Source organism: Anopheles darlingi, chromosome 3 (genome assembly GCF_943734745.1).
Source record: "Anopheles darlingi chromosome 3, idAnoDarlMG_H_01, whole genome shotgun sequence".
In the NCBI taxonomy this organism is placed as follows: domain Eukaryota; kingdom Metazoa; phylum Arthropoda; class Insecta; order Diptera; family Culicidae; genus Anopheles; species Anopheles darlingi.
In genome coordinates this window covers 27968439-27990938 of record NC_064875.1, presented here as the reverse complement: position 1 = coordinate 27990938, position 22500 = coordinate 27968439, and the positions used below count along the sequence as shown (strand labels likewise).

The 22500-nt window shown below is 46.2% G+C and overlaps 1 protein-coding gene across 3 annotated transcripts in view; it reads right to left on the bottom strand.

The window, feature by feature from the left end:
• The window catches only part of LOC125954122 (serine/threonine-protein kinase ULK2), a 30882-nt gene that overhangs the window by 5931 nt on the left and 2451 nt on the right, over positions 1-22500 (bottom strand). For all 3 annotated transcript variants that reach the window (XM_049684150.1, XM_049684151.1, XM_049684152.1), the window contains 2 exons: positions 20962-21135; positions 210-297 (listed from right to left, as the gene is read on the bottom strand). In XM_049684150.1, coding sequence (XP_049540107.1) covers positions 210-297; positions 20962-21135 — 262 coding nt within the window. The remainder of the gene's footprint in view (positions 1-209; positions 298-20961; positions 21136-22500) is intronic.

Below are 22500 nucleotides of genomic sequence, written 5' to 3'. Positions count from 1 at the left end.
CGAGCCATAAAAGGATAAACGACCGTTAAGTGGGTCCACGTGCACACCTGAACGTGTCCGAGTCGAGATCATAAAGAGGGAAGAACGACGTATGAACAAACTTTAGGTAAGATTCATTCCGTTCCATCGTTTCCTCGTGGTTTGTGCTCTTTATTGCAGCATCGTTTACCGTGATTTGTTCGTGTCGTGGCGCTCGTTCGCTTACTTACCGAGCTGACCGAGGAACAATCGTATCGTGTCCTCACTTAGGGTTCCCTTGACTGCCAGATAGTCCGCCAAATCGCCCCCGTTGCAATACTGGAATGTAAGAAAAGAAAAAGACAGGAAATTAGTTTCGCTACGACAATGGATTTCAAATTCGAGAGCTTATAATAATGATAATCTTTCATTTCACTGCAAGACCGCTTATTGGGATATAACCTTCCACTTCAAGTAAGCAATGTCCTTGCTGTTTCACGACTGTTTGATGGCTGTCTGTCTTCGATATCGATTTAACAACGACTTGCTGATCCGTGTTTGGATATTAATTACTTGCAACAGACACGGCCTTTACCGTCGCGTCCTTAAATTTGGCTAGTTGCATCGATTCCTGGACCTAGACCGATTTATAGCCTTTCACCAGGACCAGGAAAGAACATATTCTTTGTTGAGGAATTATTTGAAAAGATTTCATTTTAACTTTAACAAGATGGTTTAATTACCAAAGAAAAACATGGTGTTCATCATTAATAGAAAGAGAAAAAGGTAGAAGCATTTCGATTATTTTTTAGATTACCAATTAATGTTCGTGGATGACGTCAAACGATCGCGTCAGTGATCGTGCCACTCTTCTCATTGCATCAGTAGATGCAATCGAGATAGAAGTAATTGACGTCCATCACATGTTAAATTGAATTTAGTCATACTGAGTTCACTAGTGGCTGCTAAGCAAAGTTATACCACTTCTTAGCATCTCAGAAATACAATATTATAGATTTTTTTATGACTAAAACCAATAAAACATCGACATAAAATATTATTTTCAGAAGAGAAACATTATAGAATCTAACGTTGTTTTTATTGGATCATATTGTGATGCTGGCTTCATAATGTAGTGTAACACTAGATTGTTTAAACAATTATCTGTTTACTCCTGTACTTTTCATAATTCAAAAACTTTATCACCATGCACTTGGATATATTCAAAAGTAAGTTCAATTTTGTGGACAACCTTAATGACTTTTGACAAATCCTGCAGAGACAGGGAGCACAACGTTTCTTTTGTCTATTATTTTTTGCAACCGGAAGACGAATGTTCGGTGTTAGCACCAACTACCTATGACAGTAATTTGCTCAATTTGTCCTGACAGTCAAGTCTCGTCTGCTGCCATAATCCTTCAAGAGCCGACCGAGCGAAGCTTGGGACCACGGTGATCCTCTACTGTTTTTGGACAATTGTGCAGGAAGATAGACGCTAAACTATAGCGGACCGATTACGAATGGAAGCCGATTATGGTTGAAGGTTCGCCTTTTCCTTTAGCCAACCCCGTCGATACCCACCCACTTCCGCCCATTCGCGGTAGAACCGGTGTGAAATGGTTTCGTCGCCGACATTCTCGGGGCTACAGACTTCCGGAATACAGGGAGAGCCAAGCAAAAAAGTGGCAGGAGGCATCATAAGCATCCTGGTGCTAAGGTTACGTGTGCCCCGACACCAGACTAGGCGCGCAGGGGTATACACGCTCGCTTACCCTCACCACATGCGTTCTCTCGTACTCCTCTCCTCCTGCTGTGTCCGATTATGAAGTTCGACATTCTCAATTCCCCTTTGAATTGTGGGAGCATTTTGTTCGAACACAAGAGGTGTCGTCGTAGTCGTCGTCGTCGTCTCTGGCGGTACGGCTTTACCAGACAAAGCGGGACATCCGAGCGTAGCATGGTTCTAATTAAACAAACATCTGTCAGGTTTTGGCAGTGCGGGATGGCGGCACCATCATATTCAATATGCTGCCACCTTCGGTACTAGGAGTCATGTTCCAAACGAGCAACGAGAGCGTTGTTCATCGTTGGTCCTCTGCCCGGCCGTTGGTCAAATGCATATTCACGGTGGCCACTATATGTCGCGCGCGCGTGTGTGTGTGTGTGTGTGGGTATGGAGGTGTCTGAGGCTATCGATTGAAAAATTCATGAACAGAGCGTATGGTAAGGGGGTGGCAACGAGGACACACAAAAATCATAACAGCCAGACGGTCGGTCCACGGGTGAGCAAGGATCTGATATCTGAATCGGAGGTCCCATCAGGCAATTGGCTGCAATTGGTCATTCTGGAGGCTGGGGATCCCCGACAAAACATTGGCCGCCTACCCCATATGCTTGTCTGCTTGATGCACACGATACGAGTGATTAATATTGAAAAAGATTGCCCCCATCAGTCGTCGTTGTTGGTGGTGGCGGCAATTATGACTTTTTGCATCGCACCACAGGCCAGCCATCTTCGCCAGGTCGCATATGATCGAGAGTCAAAAAAGGGGTAGTACACCGTGAAATCACTCCAAAATGGGAAGACCGATTAGCTTTAACAGATGGGAATATGTCCTGAAAAGGGTTTACGTATCAATAGGAAGCAAATCTAGCGGCACGGCCATACAAAATACAAAGTATTCGAGACATTTCCGTTTCTAAAAGTTTGATCTTTTTTTAATGGCGATGGTGCGTCGGCGAGGACTTTGTTTAGAATTGTTTATCCACTTCATAAAATTGATTAACACAATCAATTGAAGGTCCTTCTCCTGTGTAGCACTGGCTCATCAATCACCACCATCATGGCGTGAATAGCGTTTCTCAACTTTTGTGTCTGGTTTTACCTCTTGTTCCACCGGTTTTCATGCTAAATGGACAGGACAAAAAAACTGCTTTTGAATTGAAAAATAATAGCCCATAACCCCCCCATTTTTGCAATAAACCAACGCGAAAACAGTATACACAAAAAACGTTGTGGGTTGTTGTCGTTTAGGAGAACTCTAGCCTGTAGGGGGTGATGTTCGCTGCTCGCATATTGTTTTTTTACCAAACCAGACTACAAAAAGGACGAAACGCAAAAGATCAGACGAATAATTCGCATTTCCTTGAATAAACGCCCATCTCTATTTTTCCATTTCCAGGCGGTTGAACATAACACAATAATACAGCTAACAAATATCCCTAGCAGCTTCTCAGTGTAATAAGTAAAAGGTTTTGCGTTGCATTATGACATATGCAGCATCCTTGGCAATCAAAATGCTATTTTGTCGTTATCGTATGTGACACAAGACTTGAAAATTAATCACATTACCATGGCAATATCGTGTTGATGGGCTATGCAAGTAGGCCTTAAATAAATTATCCTGTTAGTAAATCTAAAAGAAAGAGGAACTTATCTGGGATTACAACTTGCAAATTTACAGTTGAAAAATATTTTTTGCTATAGAATCTATGGAAAGCATGTAGCAATCAGTTGAGTTAAACCAACAGGGGTTGAAATAGGTATTGCCAGTTCCCCACTCAGTGAAGCAGCACGTCTTCTGTCATCGAAGTTCACACAGTGTATGAAATTAAGAAGGGTGTCCTTGGAATCACATTTAACTTAATTGAAACGATCAGACCCGCACTCATTAGCGAATATCGACGTTACCACCCTAACACCTACGAGCGTGGGATGTTCAACCCCTCTGAAGGGCAGAAACCCTCCTCCGAAGCCGCCGCCGGTAGACATCAATCCTGGCACCCTCTCTACGCTGTAGGCCATCATCTATCTCGTTTCTTCCTTTTTTTGTCTTTATAACTCAATTCACCAGCATAACCCTATTCAGGGAATTGGCTGAAGAGCAACGAAGGCATCAATGAGCTACAATAGCGGCACCAACCATTACCACAACAGGAACGTTGTCCGGATAAACACCCCGCTGTTCGAATAAGTTCGGATGTTTGTAAGCGACATTCGTTCTGCTCCCTCCCGTGAAATATTCCACAGGATAGATGTTCTAGACACTCACGAAACGTGTGTGCTTCAATGGCAGAACCGGAATTGTGATTGTTTTCGACTTAAGCCAGTCTTACTAGTTAGCCATATTGGTTCTTCAGAGCACGGAGTGACTGGAAACAATAGTCGACTTCGTTGTGGTGTATAACGAGGAACCTATAACTTCAATACGACAACAACACCCAGGTTGCCAGCTGACGGAGCGAAGCAGACAATGCACAACACCTTAACGTCCCCTCGCGCTGGTTCCCGGGGCCGGAAGTCTGAAAATAAATTCTACCTATTCTTATATTCGTACGTCCGGAAAGGTGAGGTTGACATTCAAATCCCGTTTCGATCGATACGGCGCTAGCGTGCAAGGATAATTCCGATTCTTACTCATCCTTTCCAGGCACTCCAATATAGTGAGAAGGTCTCAGGTCTTACGTGTGCACATGGCCAAGGGAAATGCGATAGTTGGAAGTTGCTCTTTGTTAGCGCCAATATAGTTGCGACAAAAAGCATAGCCGTCACGGATATAAAGAGAGGAGGAAGAGTAGGCGTAAAAGAACACTTCACATCGCGGTCTACCGGACTCCCGCATTCGTTTTGCGCAAAACAGGGCTGCACAACGACGACGACGACGACGCGGTGGTGCAGGCATAATTTCTCGTGCAAATTGATTCCCTATCTCGGCGGATCCTCCTCGAACACACGTTCTCTAGGGTGGGGGATGACCATCGATAGGGATGGATTCTGTCTCGATTTTTTGCCGTTTGCGTGGAGATGGTTTGGACCGGATATAACTTACGACACAGCAGCATACCCGTTGGTGGTGGTACTCCATGATGGTGACCAATGTAGAACGTAGCAGAATGGTAGACAGACAGCGGAGAAAAAGGAAGTACAGTTACCATCGCTATAGTCAGGGACAAGTAGCAAATGTATTCGTAGGACGATAATAAATGCATCAGCGGATATCGGCACCAGCGGAGGTTTGGAAAGATTGAATGATGGTGATTGTTGCTGGGGCTATAAAATGCAGCGCTTCTGACAATTTATTGCTGGGTATTTTTGGACGGCGGTAAAAAACATTGCTATGTAACAAAAATGAGACTTTTAATTATTATTGCACTGTTTTTAAAGCAAATAAAATGTTCTACATCTTTCGTTGCAAGGGCCTCATTTTTTTAATGCTTATTCCAAACTATTGTCCATATAACACGATGGCGACCCTCTTGTTTCTCGTGCAAGAATCCCTTCCCCCTCACAACATAGCTATTTTTGGCAATTTGCTAGAATTAGAGCTGCGCCACAAAAAAAAATCACTCACAGCATCCGAGGGATAACTGTTCAATACAGAGGACATAAGAACGGGTGCAGAGTGTTTTAGCTTCGAAGAGGGGGACCAATGTTTACGAAAGGAAAGCCCGGCGGGCACGAAATGGCGTAGGATTTGGGCAAGGCACTGCATGCATTCCGTTCGCTTGTGGGGTGTAGAGAAGACTACCCGCTGTATTTGAGTTATTGCGGGCAATGGTTGCAATGCCGTAGAAGCAGCACCAGCGTAGGATATAACAAATGGCATAATGATTATGATTCTATTAAGATTTACCAGACAGTCTAGCCGAACAGCTCCCTACGGAAAAAGGGAAAAGGACATTCGCAAAAAAAAAAAGAAATTTTCTGGAGGTTTGTATCATAACTGTTGCAATATCAGCCAGACTTTGGCCGACCTGAATGAATTATCGATTGATAAAAGTCCGTACAAATTGTTCGAACAACCTAACATTAGTTCAGGAAGAGTTGGTTAATTACGCAATCCATTACGACATTGCCAGCCAACAGTATTAAAACATTAAATAGTCAATCATTAAGCGTAGACTCAAAATTGGCTAATGAACTACCGGCAGCTTTCTAGAAAGCGAAGTAATTGATTTTGATTTGCAATCAAAACATCGGGACGAAGCAAACCCGGGTAACAGCGTATGTTCCTGGCACTAAAAGAAAGGCGTTGTACTACTACTCGCATTTGTCAATTCATTACCACCTCTAGAATTGATGTCAAGGTGATCGATTCTCTCGGCGTTGGGGTGCCACCCATCAGGAAGATGGAAAGGGGTGGGAGGGCTGAGGTTATTTAACTTCAACGAGTACAGCGTGACACGCGACGGATTGCACGATCGACGAGAAGAAACTCATGACACTCCTCTCGTTTCGGGATTCATAGTTAGTGTTCAATGCTAACATAAATTACTTTACTTTAACTTGATAGTAGCTAAGCGGAAGTAACTAAAACTCCATCTGAACTATTTTTACCAGCATTACATTGTTCTGTTAAACCTTTTTCTTTGAAAAATGCTTGCTTGAAGCTCCTGTGCCACACCAAATCATAAGCAGAACACCGTGGATTGATGAAACTAACAATTTTTTTAAAATGCAAACAAAATCGAAACAGAATGCACAACTTTTGTCATTTACTGTAACTTGGCTCTCTCTCTCTCTGTGAATTTGCCACCACACCAATACTACCAGAAAGGCGAGAAAAACACGCGGAGAGATCGTTTCTGGCGTGGTGTGCGTGTGACCACCGATGCCGCACCGACGACACCGCTTCTTCTTCTACGCCGCCCGGTATTCGTAATCGGGACGTGTGATCGAGAAGGTAATGGTGGGCATATTTTCCGCTCCCCGCAGGCACAGCCAGACGGACAAAAAAAACCCGTCCCCAAACATCCTTGACGGTGGCGTGATAGAGCAACTCCAACGACTCAACAGTGTACGCAGTGTGTTTAGCGGTGTTTGGATACGGATACTGATCCAACGGGAATACCGTAAAGTGAATCATAGCTGGCTCTGAGCGTGGCTGACTGGCTTTTGGTGATTGATGGCGAGTGGCTCGATCGAAACATGGATTACCCGAAACTGACCACGCAGAATCAAACCGGGACGCCCTGAATGCAAGAAGTATGGTGCACAAGGATGCGTCTGCGGAGGTGTGCTCGGCTAGGACAGACAGACAAAGCGTGTGTGCGTAGCAGGTGCTCTCTTTCCCGCCTGCTAGAAATCAGATCACCTGTCCACAGCTCTGTCGCGCGCGTGTGGAACGAACAGAAAGTGAAAATTAACGGGAAATGTCAGCCATCAACGCGGGTACAAATAGCCATTTCTTGTGATTCGTGTAATATGCTCGCGGTCGCGGCCCGTGTATGTGACCGTGTTGTTTATCGGTATTTCGCAACCTGCCCAGGGCCACCAGAGCAGAGGCGGGCCTACGAATCTGTTCTCTTATCTGCGCCGTCTGATGTGTGATTCCGAACACCCCGATTATGATGATGATAAGAAGATGGTCACGGCGTTCAACTGCACCGCGGAGCGATGCTCAACCCGTATTTACCTTTCCAGAGCACACTCAATAAAACACATTGACTTGCTTTTCATGTCAGCAAAGCAGGCTAAAACCTTCTCCATACACTGGCAGATAATCTGTCAGATTTTGGTTATCGATCGACCTTTGCTATCCTTCTATGTTCTACAAAAATCGGAGAAGAAATCTGAATATTTTATACTCCGATGTATGACAGATTATCTGCTTGTCTATGGCATATCATCGGGTTGAGTTGTGTGATGGAACCCCGACGTCAATCATCGCTGCGTGCTTGCTGCGTTGTTGTGTGTGTCGCAGGTGATATCGATTGAGCTTCGATCGTCGTGTATGCCCTCGGATGATGAGAGCTACACACCAACGCCCTGCTCCTCGTGTGGTCATATACGGGTTTTTACCATCACGCGGGGTGCGAATTACGCCAAAGTGGTGCGAAAACGTACACATCATCGTGGCCGGGACGTTACACCACCACCACCCACTTCCATCCACCGCAACTTCACCTTCACCAAACACAATGGAGCATAACCTTTGTTCGGTGAATAATCTACAGACAATAACGATCGCCTGATATGCGTGCCAAGGTTTCGGGACCAACCTAGCCCGCTGTCTTCTCTACGAGAACAACGCACAACAGCGTGCGTGTATTTTTGTGCACGAGACAAGAGAAACACGCAAGCTCTTGGTTTCTAAAAACGGGGATGGGCTGCTCCCCCACCTAAAAGTACTGGCCATCCATCCCGGGCTGCACGGCTAGCAATTGAACTGTCAACAAAATGCAAAAGTCGAAATGAGCGGGAAAAGGTGTTCCCTCTATACCGCGCCAGGAGGAAATGCAATTAGGGATGACTTTTGATAGCACAGCACTGTGTATACCTTTCTTCCCTTCCGCCATCCGTTCAAATAATCAGGAAAAAGGTGCGTCCAGCAATAAAAAGCAAGCGCACTCCTCGCCACCAATGACAAGCCATCAATCGGCCCGGAGAAAGAATACAAAACGCAACGCACCGGAACGAAATGGTGTGGCGATTCTTGCGTGTTCGGCATGGAAATGGGGAAAAGCGGCATTGAAAATGGGGCACCCAGCCGCAGCGCAGACAGACAGATATTCGGCTGTGAAAGTATTTTTGTTCAATTTTATTTCATTTCATTTTAGGTCTTTTATTGACAACGCAGCCGCCCAATTTTTGACGAGAATAAATGTGTTGCACTGGTCACTGCATTCTGAAAACGTGAAAAGGAACAGTTTAGTATTTCTCTTCACGTTGCTATGCATGTCAACTCTGGTTGCTTATCATAACTGTCAACTGCGGATTTGAATGCCTTCGTTGCTATTCCTTGATAGCGCTGCTGGGCTACTGCGATCATTGATGTATACGCAGTGATGACGGCCGACAACCATACTAAGAACTTTGCTCTATACAGCGCAATCCCTTCTTCTTCAATGGCATTCTGTTGCTGTTTGAGAAGCCCATTTGCTTGGACATCACAAAAGAGAATGAGAAGAGCAATTGTTTAAAGTGTGGCTCTTCCAAGAAAACTTCTCAGACGAGTCCCGGGCTATCATCTAGAGCAATAAAAACCATTAAATTAACTTGTCTCGTCCCAAACGATGGGACAGCATCGGTCGGTTAACTCATTTGTCCAGGGGACAATTCAATTAACCATTGCAGATAGAAATGCGTGCAAAATGGCATCTCCCTCGCTCACTGGCTCAATCTCGATCTCACTTGCGCCAACAATTAGCAATCGATTGCAAATTAACTTGCATCGCTGTTGACCACAGTTGCACCATGGGACGGACAATTTATGTGGTCCTCTTACGGGCGGCCAGCACCACGTATCCTGCCAATCAATTGCCCTTGGCTAGTGTTTATGCAATGCGCAGGAGACAATGTGAGGTAGGCTGTGCCCGGTGAAAGTTTAGAGGGATGTGTCTTGTTTTAATTGAAACGAATGAATTACGCTACAGAAAATCCCGCTCGTGCATGAAACTAATGAGAGGCCACTGTAGTTTATGTAGATAACCGCAGCATAACAGCTCTTTAATGATCATTGTATCACGCAAAACGCGCAGATGTCGCACAGTGTCTGTCTGTCTGTCTGTCTCTCGGTCTCTCTGTGTGTACAGCCGTTGTGTGACCGCCACTCGGTTCCATCTATTTAGTTAGGAATACTCGCAGGCACTATTCGGCGCTATAAGCGAAGTTGTCACAAACAATGTCCATACCACCCCCGGCCGCGCCAGCCTAGCCGCGAACAGACACGGAATGAGAAATATTTTGCGACTTTGGGGAATAACTTAATTACCCTATGGCGTACCGCCAACCGGATTCTCTGGAACCAACCGGACAGGGACTTTGCAGAACAGAAAAAAACGGTGCGCGCCTGCATGACTTTTTCTTATGGTATCGTTGTTCAGGATTTGGTTTTGAGTGGCATGAGAAGTGGCTTCAACCAGTCTAGTAGCCTGACAGCAGTCCATGCAACACTCGCTGATCTCAACATCGAGCTACTGTTATATGATTCCTGCTGCCATAGAAAAAAACGATTCCGAGGTGGTAAAAGTAAGAAATTTACTGGATCAACGATTTGATGGGGATGCCATCGTTTCCTGGATCGAAGAAGAAGGTGACGAGAACATTGGAACTCGAACTCCGAGCGAAGTGCCATAATTAACTAAACTAACGCAAAACCGGCAACCAACGCCAAAAGGTCATACGCGATCAACGGGTTTACGAACGAGGGCGCAAGCATATGGCCCTCTCCCTCGGCCCTCGGAGAACTATTTTTGGTGACTCCCATTATGGTTTTACGGGCCTTCCGATCGGTCGTCCCAGTCGCTGGACGATTACCAGAGACATGCCGCCGATTCTTCTTCGCGCGGAGCGTCTCATTAAAATACTCGAAAGTGTACCTTGCTCCGCTTGCAGCAGTCGCGCAGCGCATTCCGGTTAGGTTTTTTGGAATTAGAACCATTTCTTCAACCATTCCCCTTGTCCGATTCGCTGACACGCGCGAAAGGGCACACCACCGACGGGAAAGACAGCGCGCACTTTTCGAAAACAACATTATCCCTTTCCCAGTAGGTCCAGCAGCGTCAAACGGAAGAGGGCAGAATATACCACGATTCATAAAGACACCCAAGGGGCGCACCACCTCCACCACCGCTAGGCTTATCGAAAAACCCGGGTTGGCATTGAATCCATGTTTGCTCGTCAACACCGTACAGGGAATATATTAGGAGCAGCAGAAAGAGTGCACAGGTCGTGTGCGCAGAACGGCGGCCAAACTGTGCTCTATTCCTGCCCCCAAAACGCTCACCACGCAACGGAATCCTTGATGGCAACGGAACCAAGGCGCGCACGAACGTTTTATGAGTTTTAGCCGCTCTAGTAGGCTTTGAGCCATCATCACAGCAAACCGCTGTGACTGCGAAAAGTAAAACTGTTGTTTAGTCGCTGTATTTGAAACCTAGAGCCGCAGCCACGGCGGGACAACTCGCGCGCTATATGACGACGAGACGGCCACGACGACGAATGCACGAGAGAGAGTGCTATCGGAAACCACGATGACGACGACGGGCACAAGGGCATTAAGCAGCCCGTCCTCGGCAATCGTTTGGTGACCGAGCACGAGGAAACATCACCGACCGGGCCGCACGGTATACTCCGGAGTTTGGACCGGCATCGGCTCCTACAGCTTTTGCGCTTCCTAGCTGCTGCTGCTGCTGCTGCTGGTACTGCGCTACTCCCGGAGGGGTTGCTTTTGACGTTGTTCAAGTGTCGTCCCTCACTCTGGGTGTCGTTCGTTCGGTCGGGTACTTGCTTCAAATGTATATACTAACAACTTTTATATCTTGATTCTTGCTTTTGCAGCTGAAGGCGTACATCGGCAGTAGTAGGCTTGGGATGTCTTTTGACGATGCTTGATACAGTGTGAACCCGGGAGTTGTTTTTATTGTAAAGTGTTTGTGTGACAATTGAACCGGAGGACAGGCGCGACAGTGAAAGAGAAGTGCTTTGTAGTATCCCCATGTGAATGTCAAACACGCCGAGTGATACGGAAGCGATTCGCTGGCAGTGGCAGCAGCTTTCTTCAAGAGCCATTACCATCTCGCGTGTGCTGTGCGCTGTTCTGCTTCGTGTGTCAGTCGTGTATGCTATGTTGTCTGTTCCGTGATTTTTCTTTCTGACCTAACGCCACAAAAAGAAGTAAAACGTGCAGTCCGCGAGATAATTTCATCGACTAACAATCGCACGCACGCACCGCCAAAAGAGAACAACGATCAGGACCAGACCCAGAACACCGAACGAAACGGATCATCACACGCACCGCAGTACAGGATGAAGCAAAGAGGAGTGATACTCGATTGGCTGGTCCCGATGTTGCTACTGTCCACGGTTCTGCTTCTATCGACGAGGTAAGCACCAGCCCGCCGAAGGAGCGTTCACCATCGTGTTCTCCTCGGACCACCATTCCTCTCTCCGACCGACGAAAAGGTTGCAACGGGGTCAGGAAATCAGGACGTAATCAACGCCAATCATAACCGCGAGAGAGCTGTGGTACCGCCGCATCGTGTGCCGCACACAACACATCACCACGCGGCCTGCCTACTGTGATTGCGTGTGGTTAGCCGGCGTGCAATGATAGAACCAGAACTTCTTTCATCACACATCACCATCAGGTTGGCGCGGCGCGTTCACACCACTATCACTTGCCCCGCATGCCGCTGTGGATCACCAAACACACGCCGCATTCGGTTGTGGCGGGGTGGTGGTAGCCGTGGTTACAATCGGAGCGAAGCTCCTTCAAGCAGGGCGACTTTAAACTAGTTTACACTAATCGAAAGGGGATGCGTTGAACCCCCCCTCCCTTGGCGGTGGTGAGAAATTCAAACGCACACTGCTTACGTTCTTATCGGCAAAGCGCACGAAGTGGTGCTTCCCATTTCACTTGAAATTAATGTGGCTTCTACTCCACAGAATGTTAAAAGTCCTATATACTAGACACAGAGTATCACGCTTTTCGACTTAATTTTTTTAACTTCCTCAGTTCGCCCCTCTTTTGAATGCTTTTGTCACGAACAAGGGTTTCAAATCCTAGCAATCGTGTTGCTTGATCTACTTCACACCATACTCAGCATCCCCTTCGGGATCAAAGTCAGCGTAGCGGTGACGATGGTACTTGTCTCAGCTGAAGTATCAGAAACAACGTGGACAGATGAATAGGAAATCCGGAAGAAGAAAAATCCCACACATTTCCTAACATTTTAATGACGCACATGCAATAGGCAGTGCACGAGAGTACGTGGCACGTGGCGGGCACTTGTGATTTGTGCGTGCGTTTTCATTGAGAGAGGGCAACGATGACGACAATGTAATGACGAAAAAAAAGATTGCGTTCATGTGTCCGTGTAAAGTGCTCCCGAAGGTGAATTTACACTTCAAGCGTCAGTCTTCGGTATGTGTAGTTCAAAGATTACCTCCACCGGTGCAGCCCCAGCAGGCGCGCGCGCTAGTTGGACGACCCGAAAATGTCGACGACTCCTAATGGCGATTACATGAGCCAGAGTAGTGCATGCACTGCGCGCGCCGTACGACACACCATGCAAGGAGTATACCGGCTAATGGTCAAAGAAGATTATTCGAAACCATACATGGAGGAGAGGGTTCATTAAACTTCAACTCCCGCACGTACGCACGCACTCTTCCGATGTGTTTGGAGGCATATTTATAGGAAGAAAGTAACGACGGGAAAGGCGGACGGTCGGCCGCTGTTGAAATCTGGTGATGAGAGAGTTACCCGCCGTTAGGTGTCTGTGTGTGTGAGACCAGTAGCAGATTTATTTAGTTATGATTAATTAGTAGCATCCATCCCTAACCGAGGAGGAGGAAGTAGTTTCTCAAATGCCTGCACCAGCAGCATGCATGGAGAGATGCCAGCAGTCACTACCAGCTCATTACATGCCTGCTGCGTTCGATTTGTTGTTACTACTCAGATTGGTCGTCTCACAACGCACCAGACACACTGATGAAAGAATGTCTTTACGCAATTTCGACGAGCAGCAACTTTCCTCGTTGCGCTCCGCCCGGTCGGAGCAGCGAGTATATGAACCTTATTTTTTCTTTTTATTGCTTCGCACGCCTATGATCTATCCGGCTGTTGGTGTGGTAGGCACACACTTGCAATTTTGCCAGCAAAAACGCTTTCTCGCTCCCACTGATTCGCGCACTAGTGCAAGCAGGAGAGTGCACAAGATTAAACCTTAATCGGGCGTAAGTCCGACAGCGAGTCCGGGAGAAGGGTCGCGAACCCACAGGCCCAGATTCATCGCAGTTTCTGTGCCTTATACGCGGAAAGGGAAACGCGAACCGGTTCAGGCAAACCGGTGCCTACTTAGCATTACACTCCAAACCCCCCCCCCCGAGCACGTGACACATGAGCGCGAGTGGCGGGTACACGCATCAAGCCTACTTAACCGATGCACAGGTGGCGATGTGATGCAGTGGAATGCGGGGTGTACGGGGGTACAAAGCCAACCAAACAAACCACTCGATGTGATCCCGCGGTTTGGAAAGAACCAGAGCGAGAGAGAGAGCGAGAGATAGATACAGAGAGCCATCAGGCCGCGGGACTTCCAGGCCCAGTGGAGTGGCGGTGCAAATACGTCAAAGTGTGCCCTGCATTGCGTGAGTGACTCGCTTTAAAGGGACCGGACGGTTGGCCTATTCAGTTACAGCAGCAATAAAGCATATAAAAAGCGAGGACAGATGATCTCATACCCCAACAGGGAGAACGAACGGTCGGTCCTACCTGACCGATAGGCGAAGCGGATTGGAGCTACTATCATCATATCATAACCGCGAGGCCAGCCTGTATGGGCCGTGGTTTTGTGGTCACGCAATCACAGTGCTATCTGCGGTTTTTTTTTTGCATCAAAGATCAATAAGCATATCGTCCACATTTATGCCACAGGAGATGATGAAACCACCGAAAAGCAAACGTGTGTTGTAGTCTCAGAGTCAACAACCAGTCATCGTCGTCGTGGTCACGGTTTACCGGCTCGTATCTTACTTCCGCACACTCGCTAACTAGCGCTTCGCGGTTTGGGAGCAAAAGCGTCATCAGCGGCAGCGACTTTCGCAATCTCTGCAACTTCATGAGTAATAGAGCGCAGATTGTACACCGGCTATCGCGTTACCTTTTCCTATCCGATGTTGTCAAATCATGATCCTGAGGGGGGAATGGTACCGTATCAAAATGCCTTTCCAATCTTTTTTTATGCATTAAACAACTGCCACAACACAACGAGCCAACTCCAGGAGGGAATACCCTTGACCTCCATTCTAATAGTAGCAGGAAGTCGTAAGCTAGCGTTTGCTATTATCCATAAAGGCGTGTGGTGGCGCCTAAGGTCAACATGGCGGTATCAACCCCGAGCTCTGTCCAACAGCAGGGAAGAACCGCCGCCTTACGGTGACTTCCGGCAGTCAGTCGTGCACTGATGCCGAAACGAACCGCCACCCCAAAAGCCAATGTTTCACTTAATTCAATTATTCTAATGCGTCTCTCGGAGTAGTGGCGGCGACGGCGGTCACTGATACGTCGGTATATCGTGAGACTGGGGCACCTATACACGACACGAATGCGGTCACCATCCTATCCACGCCGTCAAAGAAGAACGTGGTATTGTAGCACCCGATCCGAATCACTGCCACGCTGTGCTGGAGTAATTCAATTAGCCTAGACGATTTCGTCGTTCCCGTGTGCTTGGAACCAAATATTGATTCGCACACCTGGCGCTACGTCACCCCGCGATAGTCGGTTCCAAGACGGAGAACTTCGTCATTATGGTGGTGTCTCATCAGTTTTCTTGGGAAGGAAATGACCGACAACGGAACGGAACAGAGGAACCTGTGGTTACAGGTTATTTAACGTACAAGCCCTGCGTCACGACAGATAGAGATAAAATCAAACGCACGCGGTTGTGGCCCCCGGGTTCGTGTTATCGGTGAACCCACCAACAGTCAAAGTCCATCGACAACTTCAGGGCACCAGTTGATAGCGATGGAATGCCATCGGCTGCTCACAGCTGAAGGATTGAGCAGTACGTGTGCGGGTGTGTGTGTGTGTGGAGAGAGGCTATATTTGGGATGGAACAGTCTTTAGCCTGAGTAGCGTCACTACTAAGGCTGCGGAGAGAGGATTTGACAATCAAATCACTCACTGAATAATTGAAGCTTTCAGCGCACGATGACAACCTCAAGTTAGTCAATATATTCGCATGTAATGTACGGAACTAATTACCAATCACTAGTAATAGCGTTTGAGTAGCCCAAGTTCGGCACAGGAACTGACATAAATGCTACTCCTGTTGCTGTATCCCACAAAAGCCGGATATAATTAGAAACATTTCGTTGCTATATGCTTTTCCATTCATTGCAGCTTGACCGAAGGCAAGGATAATTATTATGATGCGCAGGACGACGGAACGGAACAGTACGCGGAAGATGACGACTACGACGATTATTCGTACGTTGAGGATGGTGGTGCAAAACCACAGCACATCGAACCGGGCGCTGACAAGGATAAATCGACCACTACATCAACCACAACTACCACAGCCATCACCGCAGGGTTTGGAATGCTCAAGGAAGGATCGCTGGCAGCCATTACCAACATCTTCGGTACGCTGGACCCGTATGAAGCCATAATTAATGACGTGGAAGGTATGTTGTTCTGTGTGTTGAAGAGATTTCATTTTTCAAATCAATCGGCGTGTTTTTAACCTTATACTCACACGGACACAATACTATTCTTTTCTTCCCTTTTTCGGTGAAACGCTCATCACTCATGGAACTAGCTGGTGGAGCTGTACAACAATATGTCTGTCCAAGTGGGTGCAACTGTACCGAGGGAACGAAATACCTGAACTGTTCCCACCGTGGACTGACCGAGATTCCAGCGGAGCTACCGCCAAATGTGGTGCGACTCGATCTATCGCACAACAACTTGAAGGTGCTAAACGTTGAGGCGTTACAAAACTGTACCGAGCTGCAGGCACTACTGCTTACCGGCAACGTCGTCGAGCAGTTTGATAAGGAACTGCTCATCAAGCTGAACCGGTTAAACCTTTTGGATCTTTCTTCCAATCAATTGTCCCACCTGGCGAGCGATAGTTTCAGTGAGGTGGGCAACTCACTGCGACAGCTGCACCTCAGCTACAATCCCTTGGTACTGCCCGACAGTGGCCCGTTCCTGGAGCTACCGGAACTAGAAGAACTCTACCTGACCGGTTGCAACCTTACCGAGCTGCCCGAGGAAACGTTTAGCGAACTTGCCGGGCTAGCGGTGCTCGATCTTAATGGCAATCAGTTCGATGAGGTAAGTTACGAGCGCAGAAGAAGCCAGACCGTGCTTCACAGGGTGGCATTTTTTATCACCCCCGGTTTGTCTCTCATCTTGCTAGGAAATGAACGTGAATGTGTTTGAGCCACTGGCGAATCTGATAAAACTACGGCTTCCTACCCTGTCCGAGGATACGGTACGTGAGCTGTGCGAAAAACTGCCAAGGATCGATGTGATCGATATAACGTCGTACAACATTAGCTGCTTCTACCTGGCATCGGATACCTCTTTCGAGGATAGCATAATCGTTGAGGAAACTAAAACGGAGCACTCAATCAGCACTACCAAAGGTAGGAGAAGCGAACGAATGGGATAATCACAATCATCACAATTTCTTTAATGCAACTATTTGTTGTTTTAGAGCCAACAAGCCCACGACCGACAAGCGTTTCTCCTCCGCCACAGAAGAATTTGAATTTGATTCGTCAGGACCTTAAATCGGGTCTCACCAACACTGACCGATCGGCCAGAGAGCCAGAGCACAGTGTTAAAGGTACTGCTGGCGGAGCCAACAGTAGCGTAACGAAATCTTCCGCGTCTGGGCCACCATCGTCCGCCTCGATTATGCACGAGGGCGCTGACGCTTCGTCCGTCGACGATGAGCGGTTGATCAAGACGTCAACAACCGGAACCAGTCAGAACAGTCAGAAGCAAGGTGAAGGCGCCACTAATGACGGCGAGGAGCAAAAGCAGTCACTGCTGTCATCTATATCATCCGAAACAATGAAGCAGGCCCTGATGGCTATCATCGGTGCAGCGGTGCTAGTGCTCATGATCGGGCTGATCTGTCGGCGCACCGGCATGAAGAGTAAGCTATGCGGTACTAAGCGACGACCGGCACCGACCGATCAGGTGCGCCCAGCGGAAGAGATACCACTTAACAAGGTCTAGGAGAGGCGTAGGTGAATCACGACGCTAAGAAAAGAAATGGAAGGGGAGTGTGTGTTTGCGAGTGTGCACGTGTGACTTGCGGTCAACGAATTTTGGGAGAAGCATAAGCATGGCACATCGTAATGTATATCTGGATGGACCGTGACTGATACTCTCTCTCTCTCTTCTCGCTCTTTTGCTCGTTGATCCGAGAACCAAATATGGAGCGATTGGTCCAAGACAAAGATGTGCAAAGATGGCACCTCCGCCCTCCACGATCATGCATGTGATATTACTTAAAAAGTATTAGGTAACACATCCTCTTCACCGATAAGTTCCCCTCTTTCCCGGGAGAGGGACTAAAAGGGCTGGAGCAGGAAAGGGGTGGGGGACACATATGGAATGCGAACTAGCCCAAAACTCCCGCGTTGGTTCCTCCAGCTTAGAGATACATATTTTGTTTTTCGTTTTTCGGTGTTCGGTGTTGTGTTTTGGTCCCTTCACTGCCACTAATGTCGTCCCCCTATTTAAGTTAATGTAACTGTCCCTGGCTTTCCTTCTGTTTGTAAATATTTGTATCAAATTCGTCACGTTACGGTGAAAAAAAAAACGAATTTAGCTTTTCATTTCAATTATCTAAGCTAGAGATTATCTGCCGGAAAGAGGAGAAATGAATTTGCAAGCTAATAGCTTCACTATGCGCTTTATGAGCAAATGCAACACATCACAGCACAGATATACACCAGAAGACGATGAACAGTAATTGCTGAGATCTTGACAAGAAGAAGACGATAAGAGATAATTGCTTTTCAGTACCAATTTTTTCACCTTTTCGATGCACAATCGTGATAATGCATAAAGAGAGCGTAGGATGATGAACGATTCGCTAGGAGTGACCAGGGGTTACACAACCCGTACACGATATAAACATTCAAAATACTGAACCCATATATTGATGGTCCAAGCTGCACCTGAGTGTGCTCGAGGTAAAAGGCAATGAGATAAAGCAACCAAATATTATCAACCCTAGGATTGTGTGTTTTAAGGAATCGAAAACTAAAAAACGAAAGGCTTTGATCCAGATAAACACAAAAACATCCCACTAACGATAGAAAGTAATGATATTGCGACGATGATGTGTAGCGTCGTTCGGAGGACAAAAATCACTTTTTTTCATCGCGAGTGCACAAGTAGACACGCAAAGACTAAGCAGCAGCTCGTTATAAAGCGTTGATGGGCGCGAAACTGAAACCTTGCCAGAACCATTCAACGTAGCAGCTAAGCCCAGCCGAAGATGCAGCTAGCAATAGTAGTAATAGTAGTAGTTGTAGCATTAGCAGGAACTTTTGCTAAGACACATTTGTTTTCCATGAAAAAAGGAAGTGGGCCTTCATTTGTAAGTTAGTTGGTATAGGGAAGAAGCGGTTCGAGGAAATATGATTCCCCATGGAGCCTGGCTGCTCTTTGGCAACCAAACTTGTAACTACCCGACATCCTCATACGCACACAAATACAAGAGTACAGAGATATGGGGATGTGGTGGTATGCATTTACAGTAATAAAAAGAAGAAAACCAAATTGTGTTTCAATACATACATTCAAGTTGACCTTAGTTATTGCGAAATGATTGTTTCGCCTATTTCAAAAATACAAATTCTGGGTCCATTCAAATATGCAACAATACTAAGTTCGACGATTGGAGTTCTGAACCTGCTAAACTCATACGAAATTCAAAGGCTCAAGAAGATTGCTCAATTACTTGCCTTTTCTTTGCAGCGCGCAAGGCTACGTGGATGAATTAAACGCCGGTGTATAGATCGAAGGCTGCAGAATCTAGGATAATTGACCAAATTAGTCTAACGTCGCTTCTTTAAAAATCACTGAATTTGAATTCATTGAAAATCTACCAAAATTTGGAAGTACTTTAGTCGGTAGAAAAAAAGAACTTCGTAAGATAAAATGTAGATGGAATAGTAAATTCGTGGAAAAGCAATCCACACACCTGTAACTCATACATTGGCCAAAAAAGTCCCGCCACTTAAACTGCTCCCAAACTGGCGTTGACCACGAATAGTTACCTAATCGTACTAAATCGCATAATTTCAATTCAGCCCGTTGACAAACTAGGAATTCGCACCACAGGCATAAGTGTGGTTCGGTGACCGCCACAGACTCATTAACATGCGTGGTGCATAATTTATACGTTTCTAGCCCTCTCAAATGTCAAAGTATATCCCTTGCGGTTGATGGTAAAGGCACCTCAAGTTTGACGAAACGTACGGAACATAAACAGAACACAAATAGCGGGACACTCCGTTACCGACAAGACGAAAGGTAAGTTACTGAAACGGAAGAAAGAAACTAGTTTGCGTCAGTCAGCACCCAGCTAGATCCAACAATTAGGGCCCCAACCGGAACAGTGCGTCGACCGTCGGCAGCCCTGTTGGCGTCAAACAAGCTAGCGAAGCCGCTTAGCGATTCCTCAACAAAGGTAGACCCGGTTAGCCTTGGCACGGGCGAGGAAATAAACAGACCTTCGTGGAGCTGACACAAGTCATTTAACGCACAAACTGCGTGCACGTAACTGTTGTCAGACAGTCTGTTGTTGGGATTTCATTAATTGGATTTCAGTAAACACAAATGGTGACCGACCAGCCGGCGGATGGTTCAAAATCCAAAATCGATGCACTCCATTGGTATCAATTTCATGGGTTTATTGCACCAAAGAAACATTTGAGAAAGCGACACCTATTGCCATAGGATGAAGGAGAAGCAAAAGACTGCTGAAAAGATCTTATTAGGCAACAATACGCAACATCTTTAAACAGCATTGATACGTGATGTGTGTAACAAATGATGAGCAACCGATCACACATTAAAGGTCTAGCTGCTTGACAATAAGCTGTCTTTACATTCTAGTAGTCAGTACTAATATTAAAACTTTTTAAAATTAAAGTTTCCTAGTTGTTTCAGACCGTCTTCAGAAATTGCCTAAGGTCAACTGTACCAGAAATCATTCGTAAAAAACCTTAGCACATATTAAAAGGTATTTTAGTTACTTTATCCACTATGTACAGGGCACATGAAATATTCATGGCAAACGGTTATGCCATCACAAATCTGCCACATGGAAGGCCAGCACGTGAATAGCCTTATTAATCTCCTGCGCTACCCCGAAACGCGAGGAATGCGTATTCATTAGCAGGAATCTTTCCTTTTATCGTTTTCCCCCTTGAGAGACGCTCTTTGTAAGCGTGAAATAACGGCAAGATAAACAAAAGCAAATTCAGTCCTCGCTCATCAGCGAGAGTACACTTACCTCCATCACCAGGTAGACGTTGTGATCCTTCTCGGTGCAGGCCAGCAGCTTCACCACATTCTTGTGCTTCAGTGCGCTCAACTCCTGCAGGATCTTGATTTCCTTGCCGAGCAGGCTCTGTGACTTAGCTAGGCTTTTCTTCGTGATACTTTTGATCGCCACCGGGCAGTGGGTCTGGTGCCGGTGGTGGTGTTTGGATGTTGCGGAGCGTATAAAGGTGGGAAAAGAGAAAAACGAGAAATCCATTAAACGGGGATAAATGAAAAGAACGAGGAAAGGACTCAATAGGCATTGCTGGAAGTATGGGGAGAGACCAAGTAGTAGAACACGATGAATCATCACCGCTTGTTGCCGTGATGGAAGATTGAGCACGAACACGAGCGGGAGTGGGGTGATAAGACGGGAACGAAACACAATAATAAGATGGCATATATTGCACCCATCCGCGTGGCTGTCGCCGTAAAGCTGAACTTTTAGCAAACATATCCGTGCCAAAATCCGCTAGATTATAGACCCTGACGACGATCGATAAAATCCTGCTTGAAATGACCATGGTTGAGCTCCAGTATTTGTATTGGAATACCGTCTCGCAATACCAATCGTACCGTTTTCTCATTTTAGAAAAGTGTTTCTCCTATTCGATTGACGATATAATTATTAACCTAAAACAACAATCCCGAGTTGTTCAAATATTAATTTGCGCATTTAAAAAACGTCAACCCGACGCTGACCTACATCGCACACTGTAAAACGTTCTACAATGTTCGGGTAGGGCTAGACCAACTGATAAGATTGCAACACGAGAGACTTGGGAAAACAAATTAAAACGCTCTCTGCTTTCGTCAAAGGTACAAAGATCGCAGATCGGCTGTGCAACGAGATGCGCACCTAAGGATAAGGACAAAATGTCTGTTTACTTTGTTTTTAAGGCACTTTACACAGTGCTGGTGCTTTGACCGCCAATCGGCAGGTTACAACATGTTTTGCTTCTCGATTACGCTTACCCTCCTATCGGGCAAAGGATCGTTTATGATCCGAGATAAGCAAATGGGAATTATTATACTGAAGTGACAAAGCACAGAGACGGGGTAAGGAGCTTTCTTTTGTTTTACACAATTATGAAATTAGAATCTGACTCATTTGCAGAATTCAATTTCCTTTTGGTTCATGAAAAATCAATGTACCGGTGTTGAAATAGAAATTTTCCCATTTCCGGTGAATAAACAACATTACAGAAAACAAAACGAACCAATATCTCAAGTAAAATTATACGACGTAGCTCCATCTTAGGAAAAAAGTGAATTTATGTGACCGGCGGTGATGTTAGTTGGTTTTTAATAAAACTAACATTGCAAACAGTATCAATGATAGGACAGAGGCAAAACAGAATCCATAAGATTTAAGGTACACACAAGTACACAATTGTTGAATGTACACAAAACAGTACGCCACGTAATATGATAATTTCTTTTCAATTGCCAATGGAGATATCATATCGAATATCTGTGTTCTTCTATTGGAAGAGTAGAAACCATTTGA